General features: G+C 47.6%; 1 protein-coding gene across 1 annotated transcript in view; it reads left to right on the top strand.

The window, feature by feature from the left end:
- Nucleotides 1-12,462, top strand: part of LOC122382938 (potassium voltage-gated channel subfamily H member 2-like) — a 74,587-nt gene that overhangs the window by 27,109 nt on the left and 35,016 nt on the right. Inside the window, exons 4-10 of the mRNA XM_043368911.1 lie at nt 554-700; nt 5,404-5,602; nt 5,893-6,091; nt 6,525-6,666; nt 7,782-7,850; nt 9,749-9,876; nt 10,689-10,763. Of these exons, the coding sequence (XP_043224846.1) occupies nt 554-700; nt 5,404-5,602; nt 5,893-6,091; nt 6,525-6,666; nt 7,782-7,850; nt 9,749-9,876; nt 10,689-10,763 (959 nt within the window). The remainder of the gene's footprint in view (nt 1-553; nt 701-5,403; nt 5,603-5,892; nt 6,092-6,524; nt 6,667-7,781; nt 7,851-9,748; nt 9,877-10,688; nt 10,764-12,462) is intronic.

Here is a 12,462-nt window from a genome sequence, read left to right as displayed (position 1 = left end):
GAAGGTAGATGACTCCGGACACCTGTACGCGATAGCAGCAAGGCTGGGGACGGAAGGGGGCGGGTCTCCCCATACAGCTGGGGACCGTTGGTATCTTCACTGATGATACAGGCATGTCGAGTTTCCGCAGCTGGGCCACATACTGAACACGCAAACGATACCGATATTTCGACCAGGTGTTTGTGATGCTCAGCTGCTGTGATTTGACAGCGTCGGTTGAGATTACGTCGGTCTGATATGCGTGCGCTGCAGTCGCACGTGAAAGTTGCCCTTTCCGATAACCTGGTTGCAGGTACAAATGTGGAACTGAGTATGATTTCAGACGTAAAGGAAACGTTAGGCTTCGAAATTATTGATCATGTGCTATAATTTGTGTGAGATGAAGTGTACATATTTGTTCGCTCAAAGAAACATAGTGGTTAAGCATGCATGTGCCTAAACATGGCCATTTTAATCTTTTTTTATTTCTTACAGCTCTGCGGGGAATGGGAGATCGAAGTCTTGCGATGTGACTGCATATGAATACGAATTGACTTATCATGTTTGGTTTCAGGCACTCGTTTTCTCTGCGTCCAAACGGTGGCGCCAATCTCAAACGAGGCTGGCGACTTGCTAATGTTCCTGCTCAACTTTGATGACCTCTCCTCGCCCCAAGAGGAAGATGACGATGACAAGGAGTTCTCTCAGCTGCTGACCAAATGTGAGTAGTAAGATTGCTTATGTAAGGGGTTAGATATGAACTGATGGGGTTTGTTAACCCGCGCCCCACTGGGGTCTGCGTATAACACGCCCTACTGGGGGGGGGGGGGGGAACTATTCATAGCCCCCCCCCCTCCTAACTCCGAAACTACTGGGCCGATCGTCAAAATTCAAACGGCGTCTGATAGCCCCGGAAAAACTGTCGAACGAAACCTAATTTCATTGACCTCGAGGTCACCGATGACGTCACAGGTCAGGTCAAAGTAAAAATTATTAGCATTTTAGCTTCTTCACGTTTTGGGCTCTGGCCGCCGTGTTACAAGTCAGATCAGGCTCATTTTTGGTTCACACACTCGTGAACAGATGCTCTAGATACTCTGAGGGTACCAAACTTGTACTTTGATTTTCAGGTCAAGGTCAGGTCATCACAGGTCACGAAAATATTATATCATCCGTCGGTCACGTGATACATGTTTTATGGTCCATTTAGGCCCAAAATTTCGAATTTGATGTCGTCTGTGTCATTCGAGGTCATTTTGAGTCAAATTTAGCTTAGGTCAGGTCACTTTCAGGTCAAAAAGGTCAAATTTTGAAGTTAAAATTTTTCAACAAAAAAGGTGTCTATTGGATGCAGTTTGAGCTCAGGAACACGATGGTGCTATTTATATTGCCGTACGATGTCAAATGCGTGCTGAAAATTGGTTTGAAAAATTAATAATTGTTAATTTTTTTGCAATAATGCGTATAACTTGGCGATTTTTGAAGATATTTAGCTAAAACTTGCTAGAGTTAGTCATATTAATGCGTTCTATCACATATATTCGGTTTTTTTTTCGAAAAGTCAAAATAATTCTAAAAAAATGTAAAAGTATAAATTTTGAATTTTATTATATCACATTTTCGAAATTTTCAAAATTTCGAAAATCCGAGATAGCAGTTTGATAGCGCAGTCTATTCTGAGTCCTCTCATGCAAAGAAATTGGATCTAGCTTAAAAACTGAGCTCTTGGGAGCGATTGCCGTGGTTCAATGTTTTGCGTCGAAATCGGCCGAACATGACGTCACTCTGACGTCATTTCCGGCCGACCTATGGTAGTTACGAAATTCAAATTTTGACACAAGGTGTCAAATTGATGCAGCCGAAGGTACTGAAATTTTGGCGTCGATACGTCAAGCGGTTTGGAAGTTATTGCAGAAAAACGGGAGGGGGTGCTATAAATAGCCCCCCCCCCCAGCGGGGCGCGGGTTAACGGTATTTGTGTAACAGAAATCTGGTATAGAGGATGCAAGCAATTCCTTACAGGTAATTCGTTCCAAACAAAGTTTCCTGGAAAGCTGGGCCATGAGTGGGGACGGGGTAATCAAACCTATTATTGCGGAACTCGAAGTTGAATTTAGATGTTATCAGGCAAGTCATTCAAGACATTCCACGGAACATTGCAATGTGCGCTTCGTCCAGAAGTCAGAGGTTAGAGTGATGGAGGCCAATTCCAAGCGCCCTGTCGACTTCAAGAGACGGTAGCAAGTGAGCGATTGGTGCTGATAACATCCTCACTCTTTAAGCCAAATCCGGGTCAATTTAAAAAATATGGGTTATGTAAATGCGTATTCCAATATATGATTGGAGCACCAGAAATCCCGAGATGGCATAACGCATGAATTGAATAGAAACTAATCTTTTGAAGGTATTTTAAATGAAATATGTTTTAATTCCTACAAACGTAATGCGCATTTCTGCCAAATCATCAGAGGATTGAAAGTAACAAATCTAGATTTTTTATGCTGTCCTCTGCTGTAGATAAGTAATTTTGAATAAATAAATGGAAACTAAAAAAACAGTTTCATTTGCCTCTTTACTACCAATTCGACGTAGGGAACAGTTAATATCCTTTAATATGTTAGTTGCATACATGCGGACATATATGGGCCATGCTTCATCATCAACGCAAATTACTCTGATCGTATTACATTAATGTAATTATCAACATTACACCAGATAGTACTCCTTGTGGTATCTCGGGTTATAGGGCCCATTTATTAAATGTGACCTTTTGGCCAGCTCTGGAGAGCCTATGCGAGCGTGGCTCTTATCTTCGTCGGGCGTCACATAAATCAGATCATGTTCCGCCAGTCCGGTAGCTGGGTCGGCCGCGTACGGGCCGGGCCCCTGGTGGTTATCCCCCCCCCCCCCCCGCAGTGCGGGGTGATTTGTGCTGGCGGCCATCATATGTTCCGCGCGGCACGTGCCAGTCACACCTCGACAGACGCATCATTGAAGTATACAGTCGGACGAGAACGGTGGTGAGCGATAACCTGTCCACGTCAGTCCCCCTGTACGGATACACAGGACCTAAAACAGCGTGCATTCCATCGCGTTGAACAGACACGCAATGGCACGCACCTTCACGCAGCAGAGCTGTAAAGGCTAGTGGTGTAATGCAGACGGTCTCTAATGAATTAGCCGGGCAGTACTTCCGTGTTTCAAAAACAAACGTGAGGAACTGTGGACTGAGGAGCTTTAGAATCAACAGGATATAGCTGGATTGTTTTTTTTTACGGAATGGATAGGATATGATGATTTTTATATATGTCTAGCTGCTACTTTACGAGTATACGAGTAGGTAGCTTATGCAAACACTTAAGCATTTTAAATACGAGTTTTGTGTTTGAACAGGTGTTTTGTGCTCAATAATTATCATCCATGACAGGAGAGTGTTAGATATAACAAGTCTGATCTACCGAAGCGCACATAACATAGCTAGCTTTGGAGCTCTACAAACTAGCAAACCAGCCCAACAAACTTTCCTAACTCATTGCCGGTGACACACATGGCATACAGTACTATAGATCCAATGAGGCGCTAGCAAAAGTTTCATAGCCGATTACAGCTTATCAAAGTATCCTTTGAACCAGAATAACGTGTTTTGCAAGTTGAAAATGAGATCCTTAAAATGATGCAAAGAAGTACTACTACACCATTTTCGATGCATTTTAAGACAAATGAAGTCCGATTTAAAACAGTTGATTTCTGAAATAAAACAATTGACAGGCGGGTTAAAACACGTGACATTCAGCTTAAAACATCTGACATGCTATTTAAAATAAATGACAAGCAAATTAATATAAATGACATGCAATTTAATCATACAATTATAGTTCTTAAAGCTATGTTGAATAATTACGTTTTGGTGCAAATAAAATAAACAAAGTGTTCGACTACATATTTGCAATTGTGACAGTTCGTAGAACTTTAACATATGCTTCATTGGATTAAAAATTCAAAATGACTGATTGGCGTTAGAGCTTCCATACGATGACATTGAATCCTACACTTCACTGTCCTTCTCCGTCTTAACCCGCGTCCCGCTGGGGGTCCTGGATTTCCACGCCCTGCTGGGGAGGGGGGGTGTTTGAACACCCTTCCCCTTGTAACTCGGCTCCTGGGCCACGTAGCGATACGCGGAAGGCAGTGTGCGAGAGAGCGACAAAACAAAATGACGGAACTACTTCAGTCACTTTTTGCTCAAAGGTCAGTCAGGTCACCAGAGGTCATTGAAGGCCAAATGTTGCAGATTTTCAGGCCAAATGTCAACAATTTTTAGAAGCCGACACATAACTCGGGAACCAAGAGAGCTACGGCACCGAGGAAAGGCGCATTTGATAGCCCACTTAACGCTCTCTCTGAATATTTTTCCCATATTTGATCTAACGTCAACGTTCTAGCCTGCATGTGGCAAAAACTGCCAAAATGGACGATTTTGGCGGTTTTTTTTTGCACTTACTTTTGACTCAAGCTTTGCACGAGCTAAACTTTACCTGCATCGTGTTCCTCTCGTCAAGACGCATCGAATGAACTATAAGTTGACCTTGAAACGTCAAATTGAAAAAAATGACCTCAGGCCAAGGTCTTGACTTGACCGGAAAGGGTCATGTTGCGTATCAGCCGATTCGTATGGTGGAGCTTACAAATCTAAGGCGTTTTCATGACTCTAACATGCCTCTATCCAAAGTTATTTGCTAAAACCTGCTAGATACCCTTCGTGACCTGACATGACCTCATGGGCATAAACAGGGGTCACGGGTGCTATGTATTTTTATGTTCATTGGGTCAACTGTCAACGTTACTTGTAAATTGTAACTCGGTGTTTGAAAGTGTTTAGAATGACTTTCGTCCAAAAGAGGCGTCTTTCAATTTTCTCCCTACAAATAATCATGTAGTCGAGCACAACATTTTTGTTCATTTGCAGTAAAACATAATTATTCAGCATAGCTTTACGTACCTATATTTGTATGATTGAATTGCATGTCATTTATATTAATTTGCTTTTCATTTATTTTAAATCGCGTGTCAGTTGTTTTAAGCTGAATGTCACGTGTTTTAACCCGCCTGTCAATTGTTTTAATTCAGAAATCAACTGTTTTAAATTGGACTTCATTTGTCTTAAAATGCATCGAAAATGGTGTAGAGGGACACAAATGACTCCGGATTGTCGACCGAAGGCCGAAGATGAAGTCCACTTATTCCGAGCGTAAACAAAGCGATCGAGGTGAGCGGCAAATATGTCCTTTGTTGGGGAGATGGTGGTCTCCTCGAGGAGATGCTAGTCTCCTGCTGTAGGAGATGCTGGTGTCCGGCCGAGTTAGCTTTGGTGACAGGCAGGCCAAACATTAACCCCCGCTGACCCCCTTCTCTCTTCTTCCCCAGTCGGCAAGGCGCGACAGTCGTTCCGCCAGAGCATCCGCTCGTTTCGGAAGGGCCGCGGCAGGGCGGTGGGCGTGCTGCGCGGTCGTCAGGGCAGCGCCTCGACCTTGACCCCGACCCCGGAGGCCACTGAGGCTGCTGAGGAGGAAGCCGAGGCCCTCGGGAGGGCCGAGACGTCCGTAGATGACTCGCCGAACGCTCAGTGAGTGAGGTCTCTGGGTGTGGTCCGAGGTCAGTCTTGAAAGGGCGGGAGGGGGTGGGGGGGGGGGGGGGTGACTGTGACGAGGAATGTTATAGGTGAGCTCGAGGTGCACATTGGTTGTCTGGGGGTGATCGCAAGATGTTATGGTATAGTTCTAGAAAATGTCGCGATTTATGTGTTGTGTGCTATGTGCTCTAACGTGCAATGCAACCGTTCAACTAAAATGTAAATGTGATTTTCTTTTACCTCAACATTTAAAGCTCTTTCTGACCCGTTCCCTCTGCCGCCAGGGAGCCGACACAGGCTCCGCAGTCGGAACCGCCGGAGCCGCCGGAGCCGCCGGACGGACTGGCCGCCCCGACCTCTGACCTGACCCGACTGAGGCCACTGACCCCTGCCTCGGACAGCGCGCCCGACCTGCGGGCCAAGCTGGACGAGCCGTCGGACGTGTCTACCGCGCGCCTCAGCAGTCAGCGGCTCTGCGAGGCGGTTAGTAAAACTGGGTGAACAAAGGCGGTGCGAGGGCGCCGCTAAACCCACCGTTGTGCGTGTGGGCTAATTTGAATTCATTAAAGGTCTAATACAGGAATAAATTAAACCATGTGGATCAAATTTGAATTACCGCACATTTCTGCTAAATGATTAACAACTGCTTGCAATTAATTATTTTGATAAAACCTTTGTTGGATCGTTATTTAATGTCGGGAACTTGCCATGTGATATGCTACAGGTTTCATAATGCATTGGGCATTATCGGTAGATGAAACATGTCTGTATATAACTATGCGAATCCCCCCACCCCACCCTTTTAAACGTGTTTGTGGTATGTATGTTCAGGGTGATACGAACAATGTTAAACATTTACCGTAAAATCACCTGAGAACGATACCAGCATAACCAGCCCTCCACCTGTATTCGTCAGGGTGTTCCGGGCCAGCCGCTGACCAGCGGCTCTGCCGCTGGTCCTCTGACGCCCCTGCGGCCCGCCTCCTCCCTGGACCCCATCTCGCTGCGCCGGGTGGGACAGCGCCAGCCGCCGAGCAGAAGTGCCACCATCGGCACCGGTAAGACGCCCTTCGTGGGTATTGACAATGTGGGGGATTCAAACTTTTGCTACACTATATGGTTTGTTGGTTTGTTCCATACCAGCCAGATTAGATCAACATTGAAATTTAGCTGACTTGTTAATGCGCACTTGCAACTATCTTAGGAAACAAATGTCCAAACAGCTCTGTACATATTTTCTTTTCCTCGTTCATTTTTTCTTATGAATGGCTTCACTTTTAGGCTCAACCAAGTGATTTCACCGTCAATGCTAATCTCCGCGGATGTTATTCCTCCTCGAATGCTGTGCATGGAGATTGTTGCAATACATGTCCAGGGGGATAAGATTACTTCTCAGTCATCACTAACCCGGGTCGTGTTGTCCTGCTATCGGTGTCTGTGTCACCCTGTTTAGAAACAGGTGAGGGTGTTTGTAAGACGAGCTGGCATAGACGCTTCTATGAAGTTACCATAAACATCGTTCGACGTTTTGATAGTCAAGCCTATTCATTGTTATACAATGCATACGCTTATAATAAAAAGCGAACCTCTATACATTTATTTTACATTGCTGCACGTCCTCCCTTTTCGTGTAGGTACAGCAGAAACTGAGTATTTTCAGTTTTTTTTTTTGTTATTTAGCAATTGAAGATTGATCTGTTGAAATTTGTTTTTACGCCGCTGACACGCATTTTCTTTTTAACTTTTTTTCTTATTAAGTAAATAGTCGTACTTCGCTTCAGTCCGCCTATGTAATTTATGTATAGGTTTTACGTGTCTTCTGTTTTAGATCCATTTATGTAGTACGGAATTGTAGCGAGCTGCCCTCAACCGCCACCCTCTGGTCGCTGCTGGCTACTGTTGATGTTGTTGGCTGACTGTTCACTGTTGTACCCTGATGCTGTAAATGTTCCCTTTGACCCCGCATTATCACCGAGTGTTTCACTGCAGTCGAACTCAGAGACTGGCCTGCTCAGTGTGTTTGATCTAACGTAAGCTGTTTACCTCTGTTCTCTGAGCCGGATTGATGAGGGTGCAGCGTTGGCCGCGGTTGTGCTGTGCCCTTCTGACAGAGAGCTGGCTGGAGTGTGTGTGTGTGCTGAGATCTTGCACCCCGTTCCGGTCGCTGTTTCAGTGTACCCTTCTGAGTTAGAGTCCGAGGAGCAGCGGCCTCGCTCGCATACCGTTGATAATTTCTGCCAAGGTAACTGTGACACGCATGCTACTGACGTAGCCGTAGAAAGCAGCTGCTTCGTGGCCTGCCCGGAAGGGACGCGGACGTTCTACACAGGCACGCTTCTTAGCACTTTGGTGGCCAGCAGCCACTGATTTTGGCAGCCACTGACTTTTAGCAGCAGTTTTCGCCGCAGCTGGTCCGTGATTTATGGCCGAATGGGACAGTAATAACATTGAGAATCGCTGTGTTTCACCAATCCCCAGTTGGACAGTAGCTGTATTTAACTTGACATCAGATGGAACTTAACAAACTGTCCACAGTTGGTCTATCACTAATTAGAAAACGTCTAGATTTAGGTAAGTGGCTACTTACTATACGTAGCAACGATTTGCCACCAATATTTGGTTGATGTCATTTATATTCATTGGGAAGCTAAAAATCTCAGAGACGCCTCGTGGTCGATTATTGTTTGTGCCATAGCCAGCCAGTTCGCCCACATTTTACCCTGTCCGGCCGGTGCCCGCCGGGCCGGCCCGGCAGTGCTGGCGGCCGCGCGGCCGGTGACACCGGCTGACCCGCCGGCCGCCCGGCACGGTGACTGTTTGTGTTGGACACGCGTCAGCACCGAGACAGAGCCGTTATCACCTGCACTGGGTCACCGCCACGGGCCCAGTTGGCCGCACAATGCACTAGCGATCACCCCTGGCACCCGGAGCGGCCGGGGGCGGCCGTCCGAGCCGGTATAGAGGACGCTGGCTGCCCACCGCGCACCTCGGCACGGCACCGCCGCCAGTCCGCATCCTGCACCCGGGCCGCACCAGAGTGATCCCTTTGGTGATTTCTAGAGATGATCTCTAAGCATTTGGGCTCTATAGCGACAGAAAGCGTTAGGGAAGCTAGAAAAGTTAACCAATTGATCTTTAATGAACCATTGCTTTTGTGTCTTTATCACGTAATTTAGCCGCGGTATAACAGTTTAAATCTCAAACCGGCCTATGCTTCTTCATTTTGCAGCGTTTTTCCCTTGATCCCTTTTCTGACCTTGAGTATTTGTCAAATACCCTATGGGTGGCACTAACCTCTAAGCGTGTACCTGTAGCATACTACACACGCATCAAGCTGAACTATATCAACTGTTAAACAGCTTACGTCAGACGGCAGAACGACTCTCGCCGTTGCTGTAACATAGCCAACTGCCAAGATGTATTTCGTATGTGCTTGAATAGGCAGCTTAGAAGTGTACAGTGCTTTGAGACTTTCATTCTTTCGGGTTTAGCCTCTCAGACAGGAATGATGCTATTGGTTGGATAATCGGTACATGCGTGGCGAATACACACTCAAAAACCACAATTTAGCCACACGGCATGCTCAAGATACATTAGAGATAGAGGAAAGGGTGCATAAGATACCTAGGTAGTGAGTAAAAAAGAACCTATATGTAGTAAGTAGTACACAATTCTAGTGTTGGATATTTTGACAAAGACGTGTCTTCTGAAATCGTGCTACTATTTCTATTATCTATGCTTCGCTCTTACTCCCAAGCTATCTTGTGTCGTAAGGGAAGAAGTCCATTTAAGCACTTTGTGTTTTCAGCTCCATTTCTTCAACTGGAGCCGTTTCATTTTCATACGACCTCGTTTAACATCAAACTTGAGGCTAACTATTTGTCTCGTTGTCCAACGATGCTTCCAATACATCTAGTTAGTTTGGATGTGGGCCACATATTGGTTAACTCCCGTCACCAGTCAACTTCTGGTCCTTGTTCTCCGATCCTGCCACTGAACATTGACTGTTTCCTACCAAACGCCCGAATTGTTGGATCCAGTGTCTTTGTCGCCCATCGATGTGAGTCGCTTCTGACCGACCTTTTGTATCCCTTGACCCTGCGCAGAGACATTCTGATGGCGTGCACGTCTGTTTCGCAGCCACCCGGAACCACGTACAGGGTCAGCACGCGTCTGCGTCGTCCGAGTCGGATCTCAGTCGCTACCGCACCCTCTTCCAGCACAAGAAGTCGTCTTCTTTCAGCAACATGACAGAGTCGAAACTCAAGGTGAGCGGAGGCTTCCTGTGTCAGAACACACCTGAGAAGCACCTGCTGACTTGCGGTTGGGTTGATGATCTTGACACTAACGTATAATCTAGGATCCCTGTGATGATTTTGAAACCGTTAGCTCTACCGTAAGTGCAATATGGTAGTCTTTAACAGTCTTCCATGTGGCAAACAGCTGGTTTTCAGCTAAGTCGGAGCTGTGAGCGAGGTATGAAACTGCAGTTCAGTTTTTCAGAGTACCCAAAGATGGCAGCAGTGTCACCTCAAAGGTGGGTCAAAGACTGAGGCTCATGCTGGCAATTTTGCACTTAGCAGCCACAGTAAAATGTGCTTGGAAAGGAAAAGAGGCCAGCCAGCTGCCAGCTTCTAGTTTGCTTCTGACATTAGTGTTAGTCCACCGTCACTCTGAGGTATGCGGCCGCCGCCGACCGCGCCCGGTATAACCTGATGACTGAGTGCCTGAGTGCGATGCGTTCCGTTTGCTGGGGCGGGTCGCCATGCCATGACTGCCGGACTGTCCGGGTGCTCTCTCTCTCTCTTTCTTTCTCCGATGTCCCGGCCGCCGCATCACCCGATCACCTGCCAATCTGCGCTCTGGCCCTCTCACGAATGGCATGCGCGCGCGCCGGGCGGCCGCCGCCCGTGCCGCCCCTCACCAGGCAGTGCCCTCCCCCACCCCGCCCGCTGGTCCCGGACCGGCCGCACCGATTGCGCTCTGACCCCTCACCTGAATGAGCGGCCCGTTGGCGGGCGGGCGGGCCGGCCGCCACCGGCACCAGCCTGCAGCCGCTGAGACACCTTCTCTGATTCAGGACCCAGAAGGCTCCGGCAAGCACAAGTTTGAGCATCTGAACGCTAAGAACAAGGTGGCCCAGGTCGGCAAGGTGGTGAGTACCGACGGCTGCAGACGCCGACCGGTGTGTGTTGTGCGGTGCTGTGCAGTGTGCACTCGTGTCGCCTCAGTTGGTGTTGATGTGCAACATACAGCGGCCGTACTTACACACGGCAGTGTATGTCCGGTGGCCTGTCAGCGCCATCGAGATGGAGCGGCCTCTGCCGCTGGCTGTAGTTTCTCGAAGCTCACTAGATGGGGCTGAGTGACCTCGTCGGAGCTGTTTCTTGAGCTGGCGTGAGCTGCTAGACGACAGTGCCAGAAGATTCTATTATTAGTTTAATTAGTGTCTTGGTTATGGGAAGTGGTATGAGGAAGGTCTGCTCCGCGGAAGTCATGGTCACCCGCTCCATACTGCCCTATTCATTATTCACTCGATGAGGCACCTGGCAAATTATCACATACCGGGTGATGCTACAGTGTATTTGTTATCCGTGCGTATTCCTGAACTTTTCTCCATGATAACGACGTTCCATATCACAGCGACCACAAGCTATTATACACGTAAAAAATGACCGAGAATACGCCCAGCAAACAAGCGTAGAGTCAGAGCCACTGGCCAGCTGTGAAAATGTTTCGCCCGAGCCCCCTGCCAGGCAGCAGCGGAGCCATTTCCGGTCGGGCTGGCTCGGGCTGAGTTAGGGCCGGGTCGGGTCGGGGGAGGGGACGGGTGACCACATCTGGCTGGGGCCGCCGTCGACCCGCGCTGGGCCGCTACGTGCCGGTCGGCGGACGAGGGAGCACTGGAGTCTCCGCTGCACCGCTGGCGGCGCGCCCGACACCTCCAGTGGGCTCCGGGTCAGGGTCAGCCCGGCGCAGTCGCCGGTGTCGCCGGGCAGGAGTTCAAATGTGCTTCCAGGCTACGGTCGTTCGTTAGAACTATGTTTTTAGGTAGATTTCCTAAATATACAAATTGCCTATGTAAATTGTTATGACTGCAGCAAAGGGAAGGAATCCATGGCAAACGTTACTAGACATTGTTTTACTTGAAATGCGTTGAGAATCGATGAGGATGGTGTTGAAGCCTTGCCATCGTTCTTTTCTTCTGACTCCATTTTTGTCTCAGTGTCGCTGTAGTTACGTCTGGCGTCAGATGAGTCTATTGACGCCGTTGGACGACTGAATGAGTCTCGGGCAGTCTTCAATCAATGCCTAATCAATCGGTGTCGTGTCACCGGGCTGGGTCTGATTGAGTGGATCGTCTGGAATCACTGAGCAGCCGATGGCGGTGCGGTCGGTGCCAGCTGCCAAACCGGGTTAGCAGTCGGCACCAGGCGGCCGGTGATAACCGAGTGCGCAGCTGATTACGCCGACTTGATCCACTCGTTTGATGGGATGTTCAATGTCTTATTCAACCATTGTCTTGGTTTAGATGTGCATTAGGGTGTCAAAAAATGTACAAATCTGAAGGCAATTGAGTATCTACATATAGTAAATGATTTGTTCAATCCATTTTTCCTCAATTAGACATTCCTACTATAGCTGTTCCATTATTTGCATGTGTATTTTGATATGTGCATTGTGCTTATCACCTATAATGAACTCGATTTGTTTGCTGACGTGAGCCAACGTGACATTAGAAACATTTCTTTATGGGAGCAAATGATTGCTACAAAGTATTTCCTGGTGATCAGGATGAGTTCTCCTCTGGCGAATGCCCAAAGCATACTGGAAATTAATTTCTCTCTCAAAAC

This window comes from Amphibalanus amphitrite, unplaced genomic scaffold (assembly GCF_019059575.1).
Source record: "Amphibalanus amphitrite isolate SeventyFive unplaced genomic scaffold, NRLGWU_Aamphi_draft 000150F_arrow, whole genome shotgun sequence".
Classification (NCBI taxonomy): domain Eukaryota; kingdom Metazoa; phylum Arthropoda; class Thecostraca; order Balanomorpha; family Balanidae; genus Amphibalanus; species Amphibalanus amphitrite.
The sequence above is the reverse complement of the archived record's forward strand: the minus strand, read 5'-3'. Positions and strand labels throughout refer to the sequence as shown.